This window comes from Bombyx mori, chromosome 5 (genome assembly GCF_030269925.1).
Source record: "Bombyx mori chromosome 5, ASM3026992v2".
NCBI classification, from domain to species: domain Eukaryota; kingdom Metazoa; phylum Arthropoda; class Insecta; order Lepidoptera; family Bombycidae; genus Bombyx; species Bombyx mori.
The window spans coordinates 10975248-10997318 of record NC_085111.1 but is presented as its reverse complement, the minus strand read 5'-3'; the positions used below and the strand labels follow the sequence as shown (position 1 = coordinate 10997318).

General features: G+C 39.5%; 1 protein-coding gene across 4 annotated transcripts; it reads right to left on the bottom strand.

Moving 5' to 3' along the window:
• Positions 1-1972: 1972 nt before the first annotated feature.
• On the bottom strand, positions 1973-20884 carry LOC101739084 (agrin). 4 transcript variants are annotated; one of them, XM_062668713.1, is made up of 16 exons: positions 17667-20884; positions 16436-16672; positions 15653-15868; positions 14653-14865; positions 13858-14070; positions 12785-12885; positions 12367-12481; positions 9730-9966; positions 9050-9206; positions 8276-8444; positions 7228-7369; positions 6137-6397; positions 5052-5198; positions 4710-4973; positions 3896-4439; positions 1973-3764 (listed from the first exon to the last, which is right to left on the bottom strand). In XM_062668713.1, the coding sequence occupies exons 1-16, from the start codon at positions 17788-17790 to the stop codon at positions 3608-3610; spliced, it is 3297 nt and encodes a 1098-aa protein (XP_062524697.1). In that variant the 5' UTR covers positions 17791-20884; the 3' UTR covers positions 1973-3607. The 4 variants fall into 4 exon arrangements, with proteins under 4 accessions (XP_062524697.1, XP_062524694.1, XP_021206293.1 ...); XM_062668710.1 differs by having other exon boundaries at positions 1973-4973; positions 17667-17798; positions 18260-20883; XM_021350618.3 differs by having other exon boundaries at positions 1973-4973; positions 17667-17791; positions 18260-20883.
• Positions 20885-22071: the final 1187 nt, after the last annotated feature.

Sequence of the window (22071 nt, the reverse complement as noted above, 5' to 3'; positions counted from 1 at the left end):
TTTCCAAATAAATGATCAAACACGGCTCGTACTAATGAAATAGGCTCGAAAGTAGGTACAATGTTTTCGGTGAAATTAAGTGAAGCTGGTAATATGTAACTGACGTTCCTGCTTTTAGTATAATCATATACCCCGTGACTAAAGATATGAATATTATCTTCGGTTTTCGCGGGTCGGGAAAATATTTAAAACTCTTTTTAAGGTTCAAGTGTTTTTTTTAATTGTCAGTAGAATAACTCCGACGCGTCAAATACTTTTCAGTTTTCGTGGTCACGAAAGACTGAGGTGTTATTCGTTGAAATATAAATATTGTGGTAACTGGCCAAATTAAGCCGTAAATCATCAAAAGACTGATGTCTGCCTGAAAAACGTTTCCTAAATCACTCTATGCAACTCATTGAGTTTATCCCATCATCTCCATTTTATTATCACACCACACGACACAACAGACTTCATGGCTACTACCTACAACCGATACGTTCACGTACCTTTTTTTCCTTTATTTTTCCTACCTATGCTTGAGTGGCCATTTAATCTTCACCCTAACGTGTAGGTGAGCTGACGGGGCTCAAACCGGGAGAGTTGCTAACACTGGCCCTAACAAGAACAGTGCTTCGCAGAATCTACCACCGGATCGGAAACGCGACCCACTGAAAAGATTCGGCGAGAAAGTCAGTGGGCTGTGTCTATGTGTTAATTCGCTCGTCGAGCCCTTCGTCGTAAGCGACGTGTTCGACGAGGACGGTGACCGGGTCAGGTCCCATCTACATGAACTTCCCATCATGGTACACCTAGTATTAATATGGTCACTAAGCGACAGCAATCAAATACACTATTTAGCCTACGAAGGCTAGTTCTACGATTAATCTATACATATAAATAAAATTGTAGTGTCTGTTTGTAATATTGAAATAGCCTCTTTTTACTACATGCATATGAATATATATACGGTACATATACCAAATCTAATATTTTTTACAAATTTTGTCTGTCTGTCTGCCTTCCTGTCTGTCTGTCTGTTTGTTCCGGCTAATCTCTGGAACGGCTGGACCGATTTTGACGGGACTTTCACTGATAGGTAGCTGATGATATAAGGAGTAACTTAGGCTTTACTTATATTAGACTAACTTCGCCCCACGGGTGCACCCGCGGTACGACAACAACCGCGGGAAACATCGCGGGACTCAGCTATCATAATTAATAAAATTTTATGTTTCCGAAGCGAAGCGAGGGCGGGTCGCTAGTGTATAATAGAAAGACTATATAGGCTCTTATGATATGGATCATGTCCTTCTTGACATAGCGCTACTTAATACTTCGTTATTATTATTATTATTATTTTGTTTAGCTGGGTGGACGAGCTCACAGCCCACCTAGTGTTAAATGGTTACTGGAGCCCATAGACATCTACAACGTAAATACTGCCACCCACCTTGAAATATGAGTTCTAAGATCTCAGTATAGTTACAAAGGCTGCCCTATCCTTCAAACCACAATGCATTACTGCTTCACGGCGGAAATAGGCATGGCGGTGTTACCTACCCGTGCGGACTCACAAGAGGTCCCACCAACAGTAATTACGCAAATTATAATTTTGTGGGTTTGATTTTTATTACACATGTTATGCCTTCACCGTGGAAGTCAATCAATGATGATGATGATTCAAACGTCGTAATCATGAATTCGACCTCTATTAGTCTACGTGGGTAGCTTTGGGAACCGTAGATCACGAGCTCCATCTGCTATTCTATGTGAATAATAACAAGGGAAAGGTGACTACAACTATACCAACTAACAAATAGGAACATACGAGTGCTTGGAGGCAGAAATAGGCAAGACGCTGGTAAGTGCACCAGTAAATATAACATTTACTAACAGCATTTGTCCTTCAATATTAAAGTAGACAGTCTTTTATAAAAATTATGCTAAAGTATTGAGAATGTATGTTTTACATGAAAAACAATAAATAAAATTATAAGTTTTCAGTAACAGATTTAATATAAGAAGATATTTCCAAGATACAAAAGACATAGATATGTTAACATTACGATAGAAGATTTGAAACAGTAGTTCAGTTTATTATCACATATTAAGTATACTTTTAGTTAACAGCTTTCTGCATAAAGATACAGTTTAAATTTTGTTTCAACAAGGCACTAATCTCAATTCTGACACACGAAATTGACAGTGTTGAAGTTTCCAAATCGAGTGATTTTTTTATGCCGGGGATCAAATTCAACAGGAGGTATTAATTTTTCTAATAAACTAAATAGCCAATACCTTCACGAACGAATTCTATTTTGAAGAATAAAATTATGTAACTATCAAATGCTTATTATTTTCCTATTTTACCTTGTGTCAGAAGTGAGCTTATTCGCCATTCGTAGTCTTATTATAAGAAGAGAAACAATGTATAGATTTTAATTTCAATTATTATTCCTTTGGCATTATATCTTATAATATTACTTACCAGACTTATGTCATACAAGGATTGGAAGATCTTTAAAATTGCAATTAAATCTCGAAATTCTAAATATTCTACGAGAATACCTTTTAGTGTTCAAATAATGAGATCATCTTCTAAATTATATTTTATTAACACTTAATCTCATCAATTTTCTTAATTATTCGTAAAATAAAATAGTGTCGAACTTATTCAATACTTAATGCTTTGGTTATCCAAAGCATTAAGTAATTATTCTCTTTTTACCTGAGCAATAATAAAGAAGTGTCGAATTGACTGTTCTTAGAGCAAGCGCGAATATCTGACCACTGCCGCAAGAGGTCAAAAACGTATTACATCAGTGTAACAAATGAGTGTAATGACCAAATCAGACCAAGATGACATTTATACCAAAGAAAACGGAAAAGGGCAAGTTATTTTAAGGCGCTGCAAATAAATGGGTTAGTACAAACTATACAATTGGAATCAACAGTTCACATGGAATAGGCACAATAAATTCAACATGCTTGTACTTTTCATTTATTTTATATAAATGTTGAAAGAATTCATTTTAATCTCCATGATTTTTTGTAACTCTTTTGTATTACTATGTTGTGTTTTAACTAGATGCTGTTGTCTCAGCTGAACGATATCTCCTTCATCAAAAGATTCAAACTGAGGCCTCAGCGGTGGGTCTTGTCTCTGATATTTCTCTTGTCCGTTGAATTACTGTCGTAGTCTGTTGAGTGGTGAGTGGTTACTATTTTCTTCTCGTGGTTATTCGTTATTCTCACCACTCAATAGACTACGTCAGTAGTGGTTACTATTTTCTTAGATGGCGACTAAGAAGATCCTACAATAGAGTTGGTTTGAAATACAGTAAATATCTGTGCAACCACAAATGATGTAATTATCCAATCGGGCTTTTCACACCTAGAATAGCTACAGACAAACCAAGAAGAGAGAGTTTATTTGATTTTTTTTTGCAAATGTAACTACAGCTCTAATCTGCTATAATATCTTATGTTCCACATAAAATACCTCAAGTTAAAGTACACCTAATATAGCTTTAATACGAATGATTAGAATATTCTCATTATATGTTTATGTAATATTTGGCCGAGGAAATTTCTAGTATTCCGCCTAGTGCCAGGTATGATGATATTAGGGGCAAACTAATCTTGCTAAATGATACGGAGTGCAGGGTTTGACTCCGTGTGTATTGAGTACTAGACCACGCGCGGGCGGTATCAAGTCAAGCCCGCTGATGTGTAGGCGATGAATGCATCCAACAAATCCTACCGTCGATAATCCCGTAAGCCTGCCGATTTAATTATTTACTTTAGTTTTTTGTATGATTTATTTCAAAAGGCTGATGTACATTTTTAAGACATTCAATGCTTTAAGGTTTTAGATACCAATTCACCCGATATACAAGATCAAAATACTCACTTAGTCACATTTTCAGGCGAGTAGCCAATATAGACGAACGGGTCAGTGTTTAGCGAGCTCATGCGGCCCTTAGCCGTGCCACTAGCTGACACTAAGCCCACCTTCAGTTCAGCATCTCTTTTATATCTTCTCGCCGATATGGTAGATCTTCCGTCCAATTTTAATCGTCCAGCATGTAAATCCAAATGTCCGCTGCCAACGTCAAAACGCAAAACTCCTTTCTTTCGGATATAACCCAGCCACAAATGGTCCCTTGTTCCGGAAGCACTCAGTAAGGCTCCCGTGTCACAAACAGCGGTCACCTCTGCCCATATATCGAAGTGATTTGCGGGCAATCGTATTCGAGCCGTCATTCTGGCGTTACCATCAAAAAGAGGCAATTCAAAAGACTCTTCAACCCTCCTATCAACGTATTCCTCATCATAAGTGTCATCTTCGATCTCGTTCGTTTCCGATTCGAAATCCACAAATGGAGCCCTCGATGATTTAACGCAGCAACTATGTGAAGTGTTTTTCGAATTAAATGAAACAGTGTAGATATTGTCTGCGAATGAAATTCCTTAAAGTTAAGAGTAAATTTTCAAAAACGATCTACTTCACACATATGTATAGCACTACTAGCGGTATCCGACTGGGGGAAGTATGTCGACACACGTCAATTCTGGTTCGGGGCTGTCAGGTTTGCCGCTATCACTCGTGTCTACGGAAGCGTCTGTGAGCTGCTGGGAAGTGCGCTTTACGTGCTCATACTCTAGCCTATCCTCAGGCTGTGAGGGAAATACTTTTATGAGCGTCGATCTACCGGAGCGGCTACCTCGCCTCACGTGAGGTGATTCGTCGCTGCAAGGTCCGAACGCTTGCACAACCACATCGGATTGTGTTCTACAAGCATGCGTCCGGAGATGGCAAGCCGAGAGGTACGTGCGATCGTCGCTGCCGCACACTGGGGGCTCTTCGGTAGCAGGACACTCTGCTGCACTGCAATCGCAAATCGCAAGCCCACTTCGCATCAAACAATGTGCACCAAAATAGCATGTCATGTGCTCGCAATTCGTAGCAGGTAATTGGGTTGATTCCGCTGTGAAAAATAAAACGTTGTTAATCTATTAGTGAAGATCTTTCTCCCAAATATAAAGGCTATAAAGATCAAACTCACGATCGAAGCAACCGTTCGGTCCTAAAGTGTGTTCGTGGTTGGAGCACACGGTACACTTCTGACCCTGTATGCCAGGTTTACAGACACACCGTCCCGTCATCTGCTCACAATCTTCACGAACCGATCCGAATGCAGAGCACCCACAGGCTGTAGCCAAATATCTATATATTAATACGTGAAGAAAAAGCTTTGTGCCCCTTTTTACGAAAATTGCGGGGACAGAGGCGTATTAAATCTCCCACACTTATCACTACATAGTATAAAACAAAGTCGCTTTCTCTGTCCCTATATCTGTCTGTCCCTATGTATGCTTAAATCTTTAAAACTACGCAGCGGATTTTGATGCGGTTTTTTTTAATAGATATAGTGATTGAAGAGGAAAGTTTATATGCATAATAAATTACAGTTTCCGAAGCGAAGCGAGGGCGAATCGCTAGTAGAGAATATAGAAGAGTGCAGAATGCTTAAAATTTATTTGAAATTTTACACAAAAAATACATTAAATCAATAAAAAAAAACATTATATACACTCCCATGTATTTGACACACACACGCATATTATTTTGTTTATTGTTTTAAAGTCTGTGGTCAAATTCAGAATAGAAAGATGTTGTTTGCATTTAATATTATTTATCTATAATGTAGCCTTGGCGAAATTTGTTATTATAGAGGACTATGATAGTTTTCGACAGTACACCCTTTATAATGTTCAAACTTATTCTTATAATAACTTATAATTTAAATTAATTATAATCGAATTTCGAGTACCGACCGACTACTAGTACGTATTAAACTATATAATATATATATATTTTTTTTTTTTTTTGCATAGATGGGTGGACGAGCTCACAGCCCACCTGGTGTTGAGTGGTTACTGGAGTCCATAGACACTTAAAACGTAAATGCGCCACTCACCTTGAGATATAAGTTCTAAGGTCTCAGTATAGTTAGTTACAACGGCTGCCACACCCTTCGAACCGAAACTGCTTCACGGCAGAAACAGGCGGAGTGGTGGTATCTACCCGAGCGGACTCACAAGAGGTCCTAACACCATTTTTGGTTTATTAAATAATCAATAAACTCACGTATACAACCGGCATGTCCCGTTCCGATCCTGGGCAGACCCCAGTACCCGGGCTCGCAGCGGTCGCACTTGAGTCCGCCCACGCCCGCCCGGCACGAGCACTGACCGCTCTCGTCGCACTGCTCCCTAACTGACCCAAGTCTATGACACCCACATTGCGAAGGACAGCCGGCCCCGCCGGGACCCCTTGCGGCAGTGACACCATCAGCGCAGCACCCGTGCCACGTGTCCTGGCAACCTTTCTTCTCGGTCACCCCTTTGTCTATCAAATGGATTTAAAATAAATTCACTTTAATTTGTAATACTCTGTCCCCTTTTTGTGACTTTAAATTAGAACAAAAGCGGGCTCACACTGCTTGTGTTGGTCTTAATCCACAATCACGCGGTCCGGTTATTGCAGCCATTATTTAATCAATCAAATCGGGTGCTAGACCAACGCAGATGTTTATTTCCAGATAGTGAGATACAACTGTATGTATATCAACTGTGTGTGCATGTGAAAAGTAATTAAAAATTAGAACAAATGTAAACTGTCCTAATTTTTAAAGAAGCATTACATGGCTAATTTATAATAAATACTGTGTAGATATATATTCGTTTCTACAATTTTCAACCACCATTCAGCAAATCATACATAACCTATAAAATGAACTAATATTGAGAATATTTATTAGTGTTTTTCCATGCCTGATACTGTGTACCGAATGATAAACAGCCGACGTCCCTCTAAGCACGTCATTTCGGATCCTTCCGATCCATAAACGATGCTTTTAGGTACCTCAAGCACCGGTCACGGTCCTCGTCGAACCCGTCGCTTGCGACGAAGGGCTCGACGAGTTAATTAACCCATAGACACAGCCCACTGAGCTTCTCGCTGGATCTTCTCAGTGGGTCAAGATTCCGGTCCGGTGGTAGATTCTGTGAAGCACTGCTCTTGCTAGGGCCAGTGTTAGCAATACTCCCGGTTTGAACCCCGTGAGCTCGCCTACACGCTAAGACGAAGCTGAAATAGCCTCTCAAGGCTATCAGCATAGGTAGGAAAAAAGGGAAAACCTAATAATCGTTTTTTTTTTGTTTTTAAATAATACTTACCTTTCCTACAACATCTAGCGGCTTTGGCAGTGTGGTGACAATAGCTGCCCATCGGACAATCTTTACGGTGTGGACCGCCACCGCAGTCGTAAGGACGACCTTCTTTGTCAGTGAGCGGTTCGTCATCCCCGCACGGTCTAAACTGAAAAGAACAAATAAACAACGTGAAGTCATCGTTGCCTAAAGGATAAGACGTCCGGTGCATTCGTATTGAGCGATGCACCGGTGTTCGAATCTCAGGCGGGTGCCAATTTTTCTAGTGAAATACGTACCTACTCAACAAAATGTTCACGATTGACTTCCACGGTAAAGGAATAACATCGTGTAATAAAAATCAACCCGCAAAATTATAATTTGCGTAATTACTGGTGGTAGGAACCCTTGTGAGTCCGCGCGGGTAGGTACCACCACCCTGCCTATTTAAGCAGTAATGCGTTTCGGTTGGAAGGGGGGGCAGCCGTTTTAACTATACTTGAGACCTAAGAACTTATATTTCAAAGTGGGTGGCGCATTTACGTCGTGGATGTCTATGGGCTCCAGTAACCACTTCACACCAGGTGCGCTGTTAGCTCGTCCACCCATCTAAGCAATAAAAAACAACACATTTTTAAGATACAAACTACAATATGGCCAAAGAAACTGTTAACGAAACAATTGTTATTCAACATGTTCTATTTATGATGAAAACAACACAGCCTTATGATTGGCCGTATGATTGGCAACCTCAGCAAGATATATTTAGTTTTATTTACATCAGCCTTTCCCAAAGTAGGCGATAACGCCTCTTTGTGGGCGCTGCAGGCCTAAAGGAGGGCGGTAAGACACCCAGAAAAAAAAAAAGGGGCGTTGTGTAGAGGCTTGGGAGGCGATTTGTGATTTCATCTAGGACTCTTAGACGCCGAATGAGCTATAGTGGTTTTTAAGTAGGTTAAAAAAGGGGGCGCTAAAAAATAATTTATTCTCAAAGTGAGCAGTAGACAAAATAAGTTTGGGAGCCCCTGATTTACATGAATATCATTAACAAATGATTGAACATTTTTAAACATACTTCTAGCCCTCGACAAAGTGCCAGGGGGCGTAATCTCAAGTCTTCTTGTCGCCGACACGCCTCAAGCTTCATGTGACACAAAGTGGGATACAATCTGAGATCGGAAGCGCACACCGGACTCGACGTGGAAGCCGCAGCAGCCGCCGCGCAATCGAAGAGACAAGCGCATCTAAATCACCAAACATAGAAATTAAACATGTGTACCTGGTTTCCAAATAGGAGAATAGATGCTGGCGTTTCTAGTCACGATAAATTGCATTCTATCTTATATGTAATTAGCAATAATCAGTAAAACGCGGCCGTTTTTCAATTGTATGTAAATTTATTGTAGTCACATACAAATTACAATTAGATTATAGATGTTATATTCAACTCATATAAGTTTTAATATGGGACGCAATCAACTTCTTATTTAACATATAACGGTCCAAGGACATTCGGTTTTAATTTTTTTTCATGAAATGTTTTTATTCGTGTCATAATGTGGAGAAATTTCGGCAGAGGTATTTTAATTTCGGAACTAAACAACAACTGATATTTGTTGACTTTTTTTCTACCTATGCTGATAACCTTGAGAGGCTATTTCAGCTTCACCCTAAGATGTAGGTGAGCTCACAGGGCTCAAGCCGGTAGTGTTGCTAACACTGGCCCTAGCAATTACCACCGGATCGGAAACCCGACCCACTGAGAAGATCAGGCGAGAAACTCAGTGGGCGTTGACTATTGGTTAGAGTACCCAATATATGTATTTACATCATAATATCTAAGTAATACCTAGGTTGGCCGTTGGAGTCGACGGCGCAAGTAGCTTCATAGGCACACTGTACTCGAGCGCATACAGCGTTACTCCCTCCTTCGTTGGCATTTTCCGTCGTATCTTCTGATCTGATCTCATTCGTTAACTCTGATAATGCCCCTGTTTTATTTAAACCTAAAACATATTATTTTAATACAGTATTTCCTAAACTCAAGATTTCATTAATAAAAAAAATGAACGTTTTTTTTCTTCATATAAAATCGCTAAAATAATTGTTGCGAAATAATACCATACTATTGACGAATATAAAAGAAGCAGTACGGTAGGTATCACCGCCGTGACTGTATCTGTTGTGACGTAGTCAGAAATTCTAGTTTGAAGAGCGGGCCAATTAAGTTTTCGATCTCACGTCTCGTGTTGTGATGCTCTAGTACCTTTACTGGTGGTAGGACCTCCTGAAAGGCCGCGCGGGTAGGTACCACCTCCCCGCCGCATTTCTGCCGTGATGCAGTAATGCGTTTCGGTTTTGACGGGTGGGGCAGCCGTGGTAACTATACTGAGACCTTAGAACTTATATCTCAAGGTGGGTAGCGCATTTACGTCAAAGATGTCTATGGGCTCCATTAACCACTTAACACCAGGTGGGCTGTGAGCTCGTCTACCCATCTAAGTAATAAAAAATAATAAATAAACTTACCAGCCGTAGTATTGTCGACTGAATCCGTGCACTCGCCGTAGTAAGCGACCCGGAGCTGGGGCTCGGCTCTCATTCTCGCTTCGCAGGCGGCCTTGAGGAGCGCACACTCGTGCGGGTAGGTACGTCCCGCGCTCGAGCACACCGGCTCGCGCGCCGAACCCGCGCACGGCGCCGCGCACGAGCACGCCCCGCGCCCGCACCACGTGCCAGACGGACACTGCACGCCCGTGCACGACTCTATCGCAACACGACGATATTATATTATTATACTAGGCTGCACTTAAAGTATCGGGAATGGAATATTTCCACTGTTCGTGTCATATTAAAATCTTTTTAATTGAAAACTCCTTGGTTTTAAAAATCGAATACCATTTATTTATTTAAAAAAGATTCTGGGTCTTGTCACGAGGTTTTGTCAAACTTGTTTAGTCGTTGAGAAAATGGAATTGACTCGAGAAAATTCATGAGCGATGATTTATTATGACTTTCGAAGTGGTTTAACACAAAAACAGTTTGTTGACCGGATGATTTCTGCATTTGGTGATGAAGCCCCATCCAAAACCACCATTTATCGCTGGTTTGCTGAGTTTCAACGTGGACGTGTCAAGCTCAGTGATGATCCCCGTCAAGGTCGTCCAAAAACTGCAGTCACCCAAGAAAACGTTGATGCTGTGCGTAAGCTGATTGAGGAAGATCGACATGTGACATACCGCGAAATTCAGGCAGCTTTAGACATTGGCATGAGTCAAATACAAATAATCTTGCATGAACAATTAGGTGTAAAAAAGTTGTTTTCCCGATGGATACCGCATTCGCTCTGTGAAGAGCAAAAAGCGGCTCGCGTTACTTGGTGCGTCAGAACTCTCGAAAGATTCCACGCAGGATCCTCAAATGCTGTATACAACATTGTATCAGGTGACGAATCCTGGATATACGCGTACGAACCCGAAACAAAAAACCAGTCACGAGTTTGGGTGTTCGAAAATGAGTTAAAGCCAACAAAAATTGTTCGTCCACGGAGTGTTGCAAAAAAAATGGTGGCCACGTTTGTCTCCAAACCGGCCATGTTACGACTATTCCTCTTGAGGGACAAAGAACGGTTAATGCAGAATGGTATGCTAGCATTTGTTTGCCACAGGTCGTTTCTGAACTCCGTAAAGAGAACTGCAACCGCCGCATCATCCTCCATCACGACAATGCGAGTTGTCAAACCGCGCACAGGACAAAAGAGTTTTTAGAGCAAGAAAACATAGAATTATTAGACCATCCGCCGTACAGCCCCGACCTAAGCCCTAATGATTTCCATACTTTCCCTAAAATAAAGAATAAATTGCGTGGACAGAGATTTTCATCACCTGAAGAAGCTGTGGACGCCTACAAAGCGGCCATTTTGGAGACCCCAACTTCCGAATGGAATGGTTGCTTCAATGATTGGTTCCATCCTATGGAAAAATGTGTCAAATTTCGCGGAGAATACTTCGAAAAGCAATAAATACATTTTTAAATAGTAATGTTGTGTCACTTCGTTAATTCCCGAAATTTTCAGTGCCGCCCTCGTACTATACTAATACACAAACACATGTTAATTTTCAAGTCTAGTTCATAACTGATTTAGTATATTATCAACAACACTCGAAGAGAATAAAGTTAATATTTTTATTTATTTTTTATTTATTTATTGCTTAGATGGGTGGACGAGCTCACTGCCCACCTGGTGTCAAGTGGTTACTGGAGCCCATAGACATTTACAACGTAAATGCGCCACCCACTTTGAGATATAAGTTCTAAGATCTCAGTATAGTTACAACGGCTGCCCTACCCTTCAAACCGAAACGCACTACTGCTTCACGGCAGAAATAGGCAGGGCGATGGTACTTACCCGTGCGGACTCACAAGAGGTCCTACCACCAGTAAAATAATCACATTATAGACATTTAACTAAAAAAATTTGGAATAATATTCCATTAAGGGTATAAAAATCATTAATCTTATTTTAATATTCATAAGAAATAAGTTAAATAATAAATTCAAGCACACATAATTGAAATAAATAGAACTATAGGCGCCGCCGTATTGGCCTTGGCTGCTCTGACGAGCGCCTTTCACTTTATCCCTACTCCGCGGCCGACCGTCAGCGACATGCAACACAGACGAAAAAGTTTGAGACAATGTAATAAAAGTTTCACTTTAAATGTAGTATAATATAATTACTGTTAGGTTTGCGTTTTATATCCTATAGATTTCTTTACGGGGATAAGTACGACGTAATGGTACAGTCGAAATAGATGAATATATTTTGGCTGTATGGTGGCGACTTAAAATAGCATCCCCCGATCTTTTCCCGAGGTTGTCGCAAATGCAACTAAAGGATTCACCGAAAAATAAAGAGCAACATTTTCCGAGAAGTATACCAGCGTACTGCGATTGCCATTCAATATCGTGTCTCAGTTTTTGCTTAGTCTTATAAACTCACATTACATCACGATGATGTAAGTTTAACTCTCATTTCAAGTACATTCAGATTAATTTATCAAATTTCAATAGGGTGTTACGATAGCATGATAATGTAGGATTTCCTTAAGAAAATTTTAAGGAAACTGTCATAATTTCGGTATTACAAAAAACCCTCAAACTCACCACACGAGCCCATGTGTTTAATGTGCAGTCTCCCCTTCTCTTTGCAAGCTATGTCCCGTAGAGCGCATACGCTGCTATAAGTTTTGTTATCGTTACCACAAATCTCTTCGGTCTCCTAAAAAAACAAAAATAGGGTAGGTAAGTCAAGCGATAAGCAGTATCTTGAAAATCAAGTTCAGGCGTTTAGGACCCAATAATTTATTTACTTCAGCCCACTTTTACATAATTTCATGCTTTCCAATTATTTTAAAAGTCATCGAAAACAAAAGAGCCCTTGGTCAACTTGATCATAAATAATGCTATTCGTGTTAATGCTACCTGTCAGGACACGATGGAGGATACCTAAATTTATAACTCTATTAAGCCAATTTCAGAGTCAAACACTATACGTTTATAAAAACAGAAATATTGTACTCACTGTTCCCTCTTCACAGTGTTTTGGACAAACGCAACTCGCTTCAGAGATGCCGTCGCTTTCACAGACCGCGTAATATTCACACTTCTTATTCTCGCAGCCGTCTGTAAAACAAAAAATCATTTATTAATACACTAATTGCTATTATAAAGAGAGTGAGCATGATGGTATCCCCTTAAATCGTACAACAACAAAAAATGCATAAGTAAAACTTCAATTTCTATTTTATTTTTGTGTTTTCCTATTTTTTTATTTGTAGATCTCGTCTTATTTCCTCCTAACATCAATTGCCCAGTCAATACAAAGACCATAACAAGCCAGGGTAATCTTATATCATCAGGTTGACGTCACTAGTTGTTAAAGGCCTACCATCAATGTACCTTGAAGAAGTATTTCAGGTGCCAATTCTCATCCAAAAGTAAATCATCACAAATTTCTTTAGATGGCTAATGCTCGAGGTACGGGATGAATATTTTAAATAAATACCACAAGATTTGGCACACTGTATCGACACCGCTAGTTCTAGGTAGGTAAAAGTAGGTATTCAACTATCATAGCATATCGCCGTCCACATTTCGAACCTGCATCCAAGTGATAAAAATATACATCTTAGGTATACAAGCTCATAGACAATACAAGGCTTCCTCAATAAAATTAAGTGTAGAACCTTCTAATCCTAATACGTAGGTACATTGTTATTATATTATTTGACAAATGTTGTAATACTCATAAGTGATTACATCAAAGAGGCAAAGTTAATATTTACATACATATATTACATAATATATTTAATATACTGGTGGTAGGACTTTTGTGAGTCCGCACGGTAGGCAGGTACCACCAACCGACCGATTACTGCCGTGAAGCAGTAATGCGTTTCGGTTTGAAGGGTGGGGCAGCCGTGGTAACTATACTTAGAACTTATATCTCAAAGTAGGTGGCGCATGTACGTTGTAGATGTCTATGGGCTCCAGTAACCACTTAACAACAGGTGGGCTGTGAGCTCGTCCACCCATCTAAGCAATAAAAAAATACGTACTGATAGGTATAATCCAAAGAATTCATTTTAAACTCACTGCAAGGTCCGTCGTACAAGACGTGCACGTCGCGTCTATGGCGACAAGCCTCTAGCTGCAGCTTGCACCGATTCCCGTAGGAGATGCCGTCAGAGCCGCAAACCGGTGCGAACTCGTTGGAGCAGCGTGGACACTGACACACGCCGCGCCCGCCCGACGCCACGCACTCGCCACCGTGGGGACACACGCGATCGGCACACACACCGTTAGAACCTAACACGAAATATAGATGAAAAGGAATCAACAAAAAAAACACTATAGACGTACCTAGCATGATATTTAAAAAAACATCCAATTAATTTCATTTCAATAAACATTTCCTTTCTAGAACTGTTCACTGATAAAGCTTTCTAGATGTACCTCAGCTCAAATTTGATACTTTACGAAGTCGTCGTGGCCTAAAGGATAAGACGTCCGGTGCATCAGTGTGAAGCGATGTACCGGTGTTCGAATCACAGGCGGGTACCACTTTTTCTAATGAAATACGTACTTAACACATGTTCACGATTGACTTCCACGGTGAAAGAATAACATCGTGTAATAAAAATCAAAGCCGAAAAAATTATAATTTGCGTAAATACTGGTGGTAGGACCTCTTGTGAGTCCGCACGTGTAGGTACCATCGCCCTGCCTATTTCTGCCGTTGTAACTCTACTGAGACCTTAGAACTCATATTTCAAGGTGAGTGGCAGCGTTTACGTTGTAAATGTCTATGGGTTCCGGTAATCCAGCCCACCTAGGGCTGTGAGCTCGTCCACTCATCTATGCAATTAAAATTTATAATAAAAACTTTACCACAAGCTCCGGCGTGCAGGACCCTCAGTTCTCTGCCAAGAAGACATGCAGCCCGTCGGAGTTCGCACTCACTGTCGTGGGTTCTAGAGTCAGAGCCGCATACAGGGCGCAGAACTGGTTCACAGGACGGCGGACACGCACACACCGCTCCTCCGCCTTCTACGCGGCACTCTGCACCGTGACGACACTCCACTTCGGCACACGGATTCACTCCTAAAATAAAAGAAGACTGAAAGCGTAAGCTAGAGATCTTATCGAGAATTTAAGTAATTCCCATCTAAATAAATCGACGTGTTATTAGCTCAAACTTATACCTCCATCACGTCTTACTAAGCTTATGGCCTTGAGAGGCCATTTCAGCATAACCCTAACAAGTAGGTGAGCTCACGGGGCTCAAACCTGACGACGTTGCTAACACTAAGCCTAGCGAAAGTAGTGCTTCGCAGAATCTACCACCGGATCGGAAACGCGACCCACCGAGAAGATCCGGCGAGAAACTCTGTGTGCAAGTGTGCTGTTTCTGTGGGTTAATTTACTCGCCGTGCTCTTCGTCGCAAGCGACGGGTTCGACGAGAACGATGACCGGGTCATGTCCAGTAGCCAAACCGTTATGACAATGGAACTGTTCCTATTTACTGAGTTTTCTTTCTTTTTTATTGCCTAAATGGGTGGACGAGCGCACGGCCTACCTGTATTAAGCGGTTATTGGAGCCCATAGTCGTCGACAACGTAAATGTCGCCACCCACCTTAAGATATGAGTTCCAAATCTCAGCTTTATAATACAACTGAGTACAGCAGCTTCCCTACCTTTCAAACAGAAACGCGTTACTACTTCTCAGTACACATCGCAACAAACTGAGAATTTCGGTAATTTTAAATTCGAATATTGTTGTTAACTGTACTAAGTTAAAGCTTTGACAATTTGTGGTTCCTAAAGTCGTTCCAACATGCATACTTAGGCACATCTCATACATTTAACGCTACTATCGTTCTCCTTACCGGAACTGCACTGTCCCTTGAATATAATTTTTAGCTGTTTCCTAGCACGACAACTTTCACGGTGCATTTGGCATTCGTTGGAGTAGGTTTTCCCGTCCGATGCACAGACCGGTGAAAATTCTAGGGGGCAGGGCTCTGCGCACCGGCACGAAGGAGCCCTACGCTCATCTAGCTGGCACACCTCTGGGTCAGGGCAAGTTACTCCGGCACAAGGATCTAAAACATGTTAAAATTGATCGCGGAACCTAATAATATCCGGGTGATATTCGAAACATTCCCACGTGTAGATACTAAAACATCATTAGCAATGCCAGAGGCACACAAAACTGCTGCCTAATCTATAGTAATATTATAAAGCTGAAGAGTTTGTTTGTGTGAACGCGCTAACCTCAGGAACTACTAGTCCGATTTGAAAAATTATTTCAGTGTTATGTAGTCCATTTATCGAAGGCTATATAACATCACGCTAAGACCAATACAAGCGGAGCACCAATAAAGAATGTTTCAAATTCGAGGCTATTTTTACTTTTTGAGAACTTCCGCTGCGTGCGCTGCAGAAACGATTAAAGTTTCGCTAAAATAATGTATGACAGAATTGTTCCCTTTAAAAGATCTAAATAAAGTCCGCGACAGCATATGTCTATATGTTAAGGTTGGCTCACTATAACGTTTTTTATGCTAACCAAATTTGTTCTAAAATAAAGCATTATTTGTGAAGTATTCCACGCGGAAGAAGTCGCAGGCAAAAGCTAGTAAATACTATATAGTAATTACATTACTCACCACACTTTCCGTAATATTTGAAAGTGATGTTTGTATTGGATTCGCAAGCAGCTCTGCGCATCTCACATTCACCGGAGTAGTCTCGAGCGTCACTTGCGCAGAGCGAACGTGATCCTTCGTGATCGCCGTAGCTTGGACAAGTTGTCGGACACTCGCAATCGTAAGAACGACCATCCGCTGTGGGTCGGCATAACGCTCCCGGCCCGCAAGCTACTCCAAGACACGGATTAGGCACGTCTAAAAGAATGACATCTAATTAAATTTTGTCACTGCCAAATAAACATACTAACACACTACGAATAAATAGACTTATTATTTATTCGTAGCTAACACTACAATCACATTAAAAGGAATTAAAACACAAACTTTTACTGGTCGCATCGCTAGTATAACGTACTGTAAGCTTGCACGAGTAGGTTCTACCAAGCTGTCTATTTAGTCCGCCAAACAGTCATGAGTTGTATAAGTTGAGTGAGTTATGAGTTATATAAATATGATAGCTATCCCATTCTTCGAACCAACGATGGGACAGCTGTCATGCAATACATTTGAAACTTAATGTCTCGAAGTGGATGGCCGCATTCACATGGTTATATCTATATGTATACATTTATATTACTAATATTTAAGCAAAATAAAAGACTTTTGATGTATATTCGAACAGAATTTTACTATTGTTATCAACCTCATTTCCTGTGCTGAGTAAGGCCTGCTTACGTACAAATGAAGAGCTGTAAAGGGGCAACTGTCCTTAATGTCCCTACAACAGGCAATTCGACACTAGCTACAGAGTTCAGGATCGGAGCAGAGCGGACGTGACAATGTAGTCTACCGCCCATCCTGAGACAATATTGAAATAACGGTATCGTACCGAAATGCGTAACCGCATCACATACGCAAATTGGCAATGGCATATATTATCATTGCTGTCAAACCAAAATTTGCTATGTGCAAAAACTCTATTTTGAATTAACGAGTAAAAACATTTCCGTATAAAATTTTATATGAAGGTGAATTTTTAAGAACTATATCAAATGAAAGCTATAGATAAATATGAAAGCTATAGACACATTGCAGTTTTTTTTATACGGTAGATAGGGCTGTGAACTATACGAAAAGGTCAAAAAGTAAAAATCTCAAAAAGTGAACATAGCAGATTTTGGTTTGACAACGACGATAATGCCATTCATTCTATTGGACTGAAAATATGTAGGTATCACGATGAACTCACCACTTGGAAAAAGATAGCAGGTACGAGCAGCTCCAATCAACGTGAGAAACAAAAGGATGTGGCAAGTAAACATCATCCAGCCAGCGAGCTGCATTCGCGCTCCTCTTCTTCCACCATCACACATCCTATTTACTTGTTACACCATTGCGTACCGAGAATGTGTATAAAAATTAATATTGGAAAGTTAACTGTTGCGACCTATGTTAAATCTCTGGGAAAAATATTAAATAACGACCCAAACCCTTAAAAAGGATTATGGGCAAAAACGGATAAAAAATGGATTTTACCAACTGTATTATAATCAATCAAATTTGTCTAAAAATGTGTATGTGTGTTTATGTTATGTTTTAATATATTATATTTATTAACAAAAAAAAAGTGTATTCCGTATATTTGCAATACCTAACATAGCTTATAAATATACTAGAATTTGAAATTTCACATTACTCAAAACTAACGTTAACATGACTTGATTACAATAGAAGAATACAATGTCCCAGAATAAAATACAGATCAATACTTAACAACTTTGAAACGTTCGAATTATTTACTTTTAATCATAAACGTGACACGTTAGGCGCTTTAAAACTTACCATCTTCCCTTATTATTTTAGTAATTAAACAACCAACCGAAGACTACGCTTGAAAATTCATTGGTACTCAACGATTCAATAAAAACATTATTTAGCTCTAATAAACTTTAATAAAACCCAATGTAGCACCCCCGAGAACCGAGGAGGCTGGGGAGCAACTGAGTAATGGAAAATTGAATGAACTCCTTTGGACATGCGCGAGGCGATCCAAGTATGTAATAAAAAGCAGGTACGATCCGGATTAGGAACATAATTGCGTCAGCTGCGCAGGTTCTTAAATTTTATTTGGAAGACAAATAAAGCGATTTCGTTCAATGAATGAATTTTAATTCAATGAATTTTACAATACAATCTTAAGATACAATCTTTAATAATACAATCTTAAGATTTCCTAAATTTTAATTTTCACTTGGCATTTTTCATTTAGGTTACGACCTACCTGGTGTTAAGTGGTTACTGGAGCCCATTTACATCACCTTCAGACAATAGATCGAAGTTTTAATTGTATTGTATAATGGCTGCCTCGCTTTTCTAGTCGGAATGTATGACTGTAGACATGAAATAGGCAGGATGGTAGTATCTTACCCATGCTGGCTCTCTTAGACAGCCTACCAATAGTTAATATTCTAATTATTCTCAATCTCTAAATATTCTCGAAACTATCCCTTAAATTATATTAAGTAACTTTTTATGTTTTAAAATTACTTAATAGATGCTCAGGCCTCTAAAACGCAGACATAATATACGAACAGGGCCGGTTGTCTTAAAAGACCAACTGGGCACATCCAAATAAATGTTTCTATATTTCTGTTTTTATTCAAAGACTTAAGTTATTTACAAAAAGAAACTAGGGTTACGACTCTTGTTTCACGTTTATAATCGGTAGTTATCTATGTTCATTTTATTTGTTCGCATTCCAAATTACAATGCATTTAATGAAGGTTGAAAGAAGATAGCCCACTGAGTTTCTCGCCGGATCTTCTCAGTGGGTCGCTTTTCCGATCCGGTGGTAGATTCTGCGAAGCACTGCTCTTGCTAGGGTCAGTGTTAGCAACACTCCGGTTTGAGTCTCGTGAGCTCACCTACACGTCAGGGTGAAACTGAAATAGCCTCTCAAAGCTATCAGCATAGGTAGGAAAAAAGAAAGAAAGAAGGTAATAACGCATAGGTTACAACCACTTTTTGATTTCTATAAAAGTCTACTTTGAAATTGAGACCACAACCAAAGCAGGGGTAGTTACAGCCAGTCGATACAACCTTAACAACATTAATTACAAGGATTCCGATAATGTCCCCACGATTAACTTTATACAATTGTTCCTCTTTGGATCGAGAGTATTAAATTTCATAGTGAATAAACTTCCCGCCCGCAGCTTCGCCCTTATTTACTAGTCTATACCACGTTCGAAGTCGTCGTGGCCTAAAGGATAAGACGTCCGGTGCATTAGTCTTGAAGCGATGCAACGGTGTTCGAATCCCGCAGGCGGGTACCAATTTTTCTAATGAAATACGTACTCGACAAATGTTCACGATTCACTTCCACGGTGAAGGAGCAACATCGTGTAATAAAAATCAAACCCGCATAATTATAATTTGCGTAATTACTGGTGGTAAGACCACTTGTGAGTCCGCGCGGATAGGTACCACCGCCCTGCCTATTTCTGCCGTGAAGCAGTAATGCGTTTCGATTTGAAGGGTGGGGCAGCCGTTGTAACTACTGAGACTTTAGAACTTGTATCTCAAGGTGGGTGGCGCGTCTACGTTGTAGATGTCTATGGGCTCCAGTAACCACTTAACACCAGGTGGGCTGTGAGCTCGTCCACCCATCTAAGCAATAAAAAAAAAAAAAAAGTGAGTAGATTCTAAGCAGTGGGATGTAAGGCAATCCACATTCTTTCCTGAGGCTTATTATACTAATACCATACCAAATTTCTTCAAAATCGGTCAATACGAAATTTGTGTTCTACCGCAATCAACAGGTTTCAAAAATGGTCTATTATTTATGATGACGGAGAGTATTCTGCGATTCCTCTTTACAAGCTTGAAACTGATCTCCAATGATGGAAAAATACTTTTTTAATCGCCAAACTCAATCTGAGTATTAGCACCCAAAAGGGGATTGCCCACTCTCCATAGTGTGCTAGGCCCAAGATGGACATCAAATATTACTATAAAAATGTACTGATTCAAATTCTTAAATGTATTGGATATCTAAAAAATATATTGAAATTGACGCCACTATTATAAAAAATATAATAAAAATAAAAACTCGTTTTGAGGTTAATTTTCTATATAAATAAGTGTCGGATTGTGAGATACTTCAAGAACTTTTCTTTTCTTAATGTTTAAGATGTTCCTAATGTATTTTTATCCAATAGGGTATAAAAACACACTTAATTCTTTAAATATCTATATTTTCTTCATCTTGATACACAATTAGTATCATCTAAAAATAGCAAAGGAGAGCATATACACGGTTTTAAATCTCGGTCAGGGTAAAACCACAATTCACACAATGTTTTTTAGTCGTAGTATGAAACGTTATTGATAAAAGTAAAATAAATCGAAGAAAAATCAAAACACATCCATTTTGTACGCAAGCACAACACCACAAGCAGCAAGTAGGGATGTAAACCGGTTCGAAGAAAACCGGAGAAAAACCGGTTTTTATACATACCGATAAATACCGGTTTTTATTTAAGAATACCGGTTTTTTACACTTTACATTCACAGTTCACACCAGTGCTACCAGATCAAATAGACAAGCTACAAATATAAAAAAACCGTGTTTCAGAATCAAATTACCGTGCATTACTTTTAAAAACTACAGTGCAATAACCACAATATGGTTGGTATACTTTTAGCGTACGAAATGAGGACCGTGACCCAAATATCCACATATCTGCACCCAACACTCAGAAATGGCTTTCGCCAACCAGAGCACATGTTGTCTGCAAAAGAGATGGTGTATCGTGAACTGGGGAATCTTCTTGAAGAATTTTCAACTCTCGCTTTATCATCGGAACAGCCAGAAAAAACCACAAACAATTTTAAAAATCCTGGTATTCTGGATTTTTTGCATTCGCGAAAACGGGGTATTCCGAACACTACGGCGGCCGCAGTGAATATAGTGCGAATGTATATTGAGACTGAAGCCGCCACGGTAAACCACACCGAAATTGCTGGCACGTGCTAACATCCAGAAGGCTTTTGAATGACGCAGTAGACCAACTATGCCTCTTGCATCAAAATTTTGATTTAATACAATAGTATTAAATCAAAAATAAAAAACTTTTTATTATTGGATAATATATATGATCATTAAAAGCCCTAATAAAATATGCTCACCCAATTAATTGTATGAAGAAAACTCTTCGTTTGTACGTAAATTTGTTTTATTTAGAGATTATTTAGCCTTTATGGAAAAAACCTAAAAATACCTAAAAAACCGGTTTTTTGAGAAAAAAACCGGTAATAAGCCGGAGCCAGAAATTGTAATCGGTTCACATCGCTAATATATATGATCATTAAAAGCCTATATAAAATATGCTCACCCAATTAATTGTATGAAGAAACCTCTTCGTTTGTACGTAAATTTGTTTTATTTAGTGATTATTTAGCCTTATTGGAAAAAACCTAAAAATACCTAAAAAAACCGGTTTTTTGAGAAAAAAACCGGTAATAAACCGGAGCCAGAAATTGTAATCGGTTCACATCGCTAGCAGCAAGCGAAGTATCAGTCAGTCAGATTAAATTCAGTGTTGTCAGTATAAAGAAAAATAATTACATGAAATTCATATATCGATTATTTT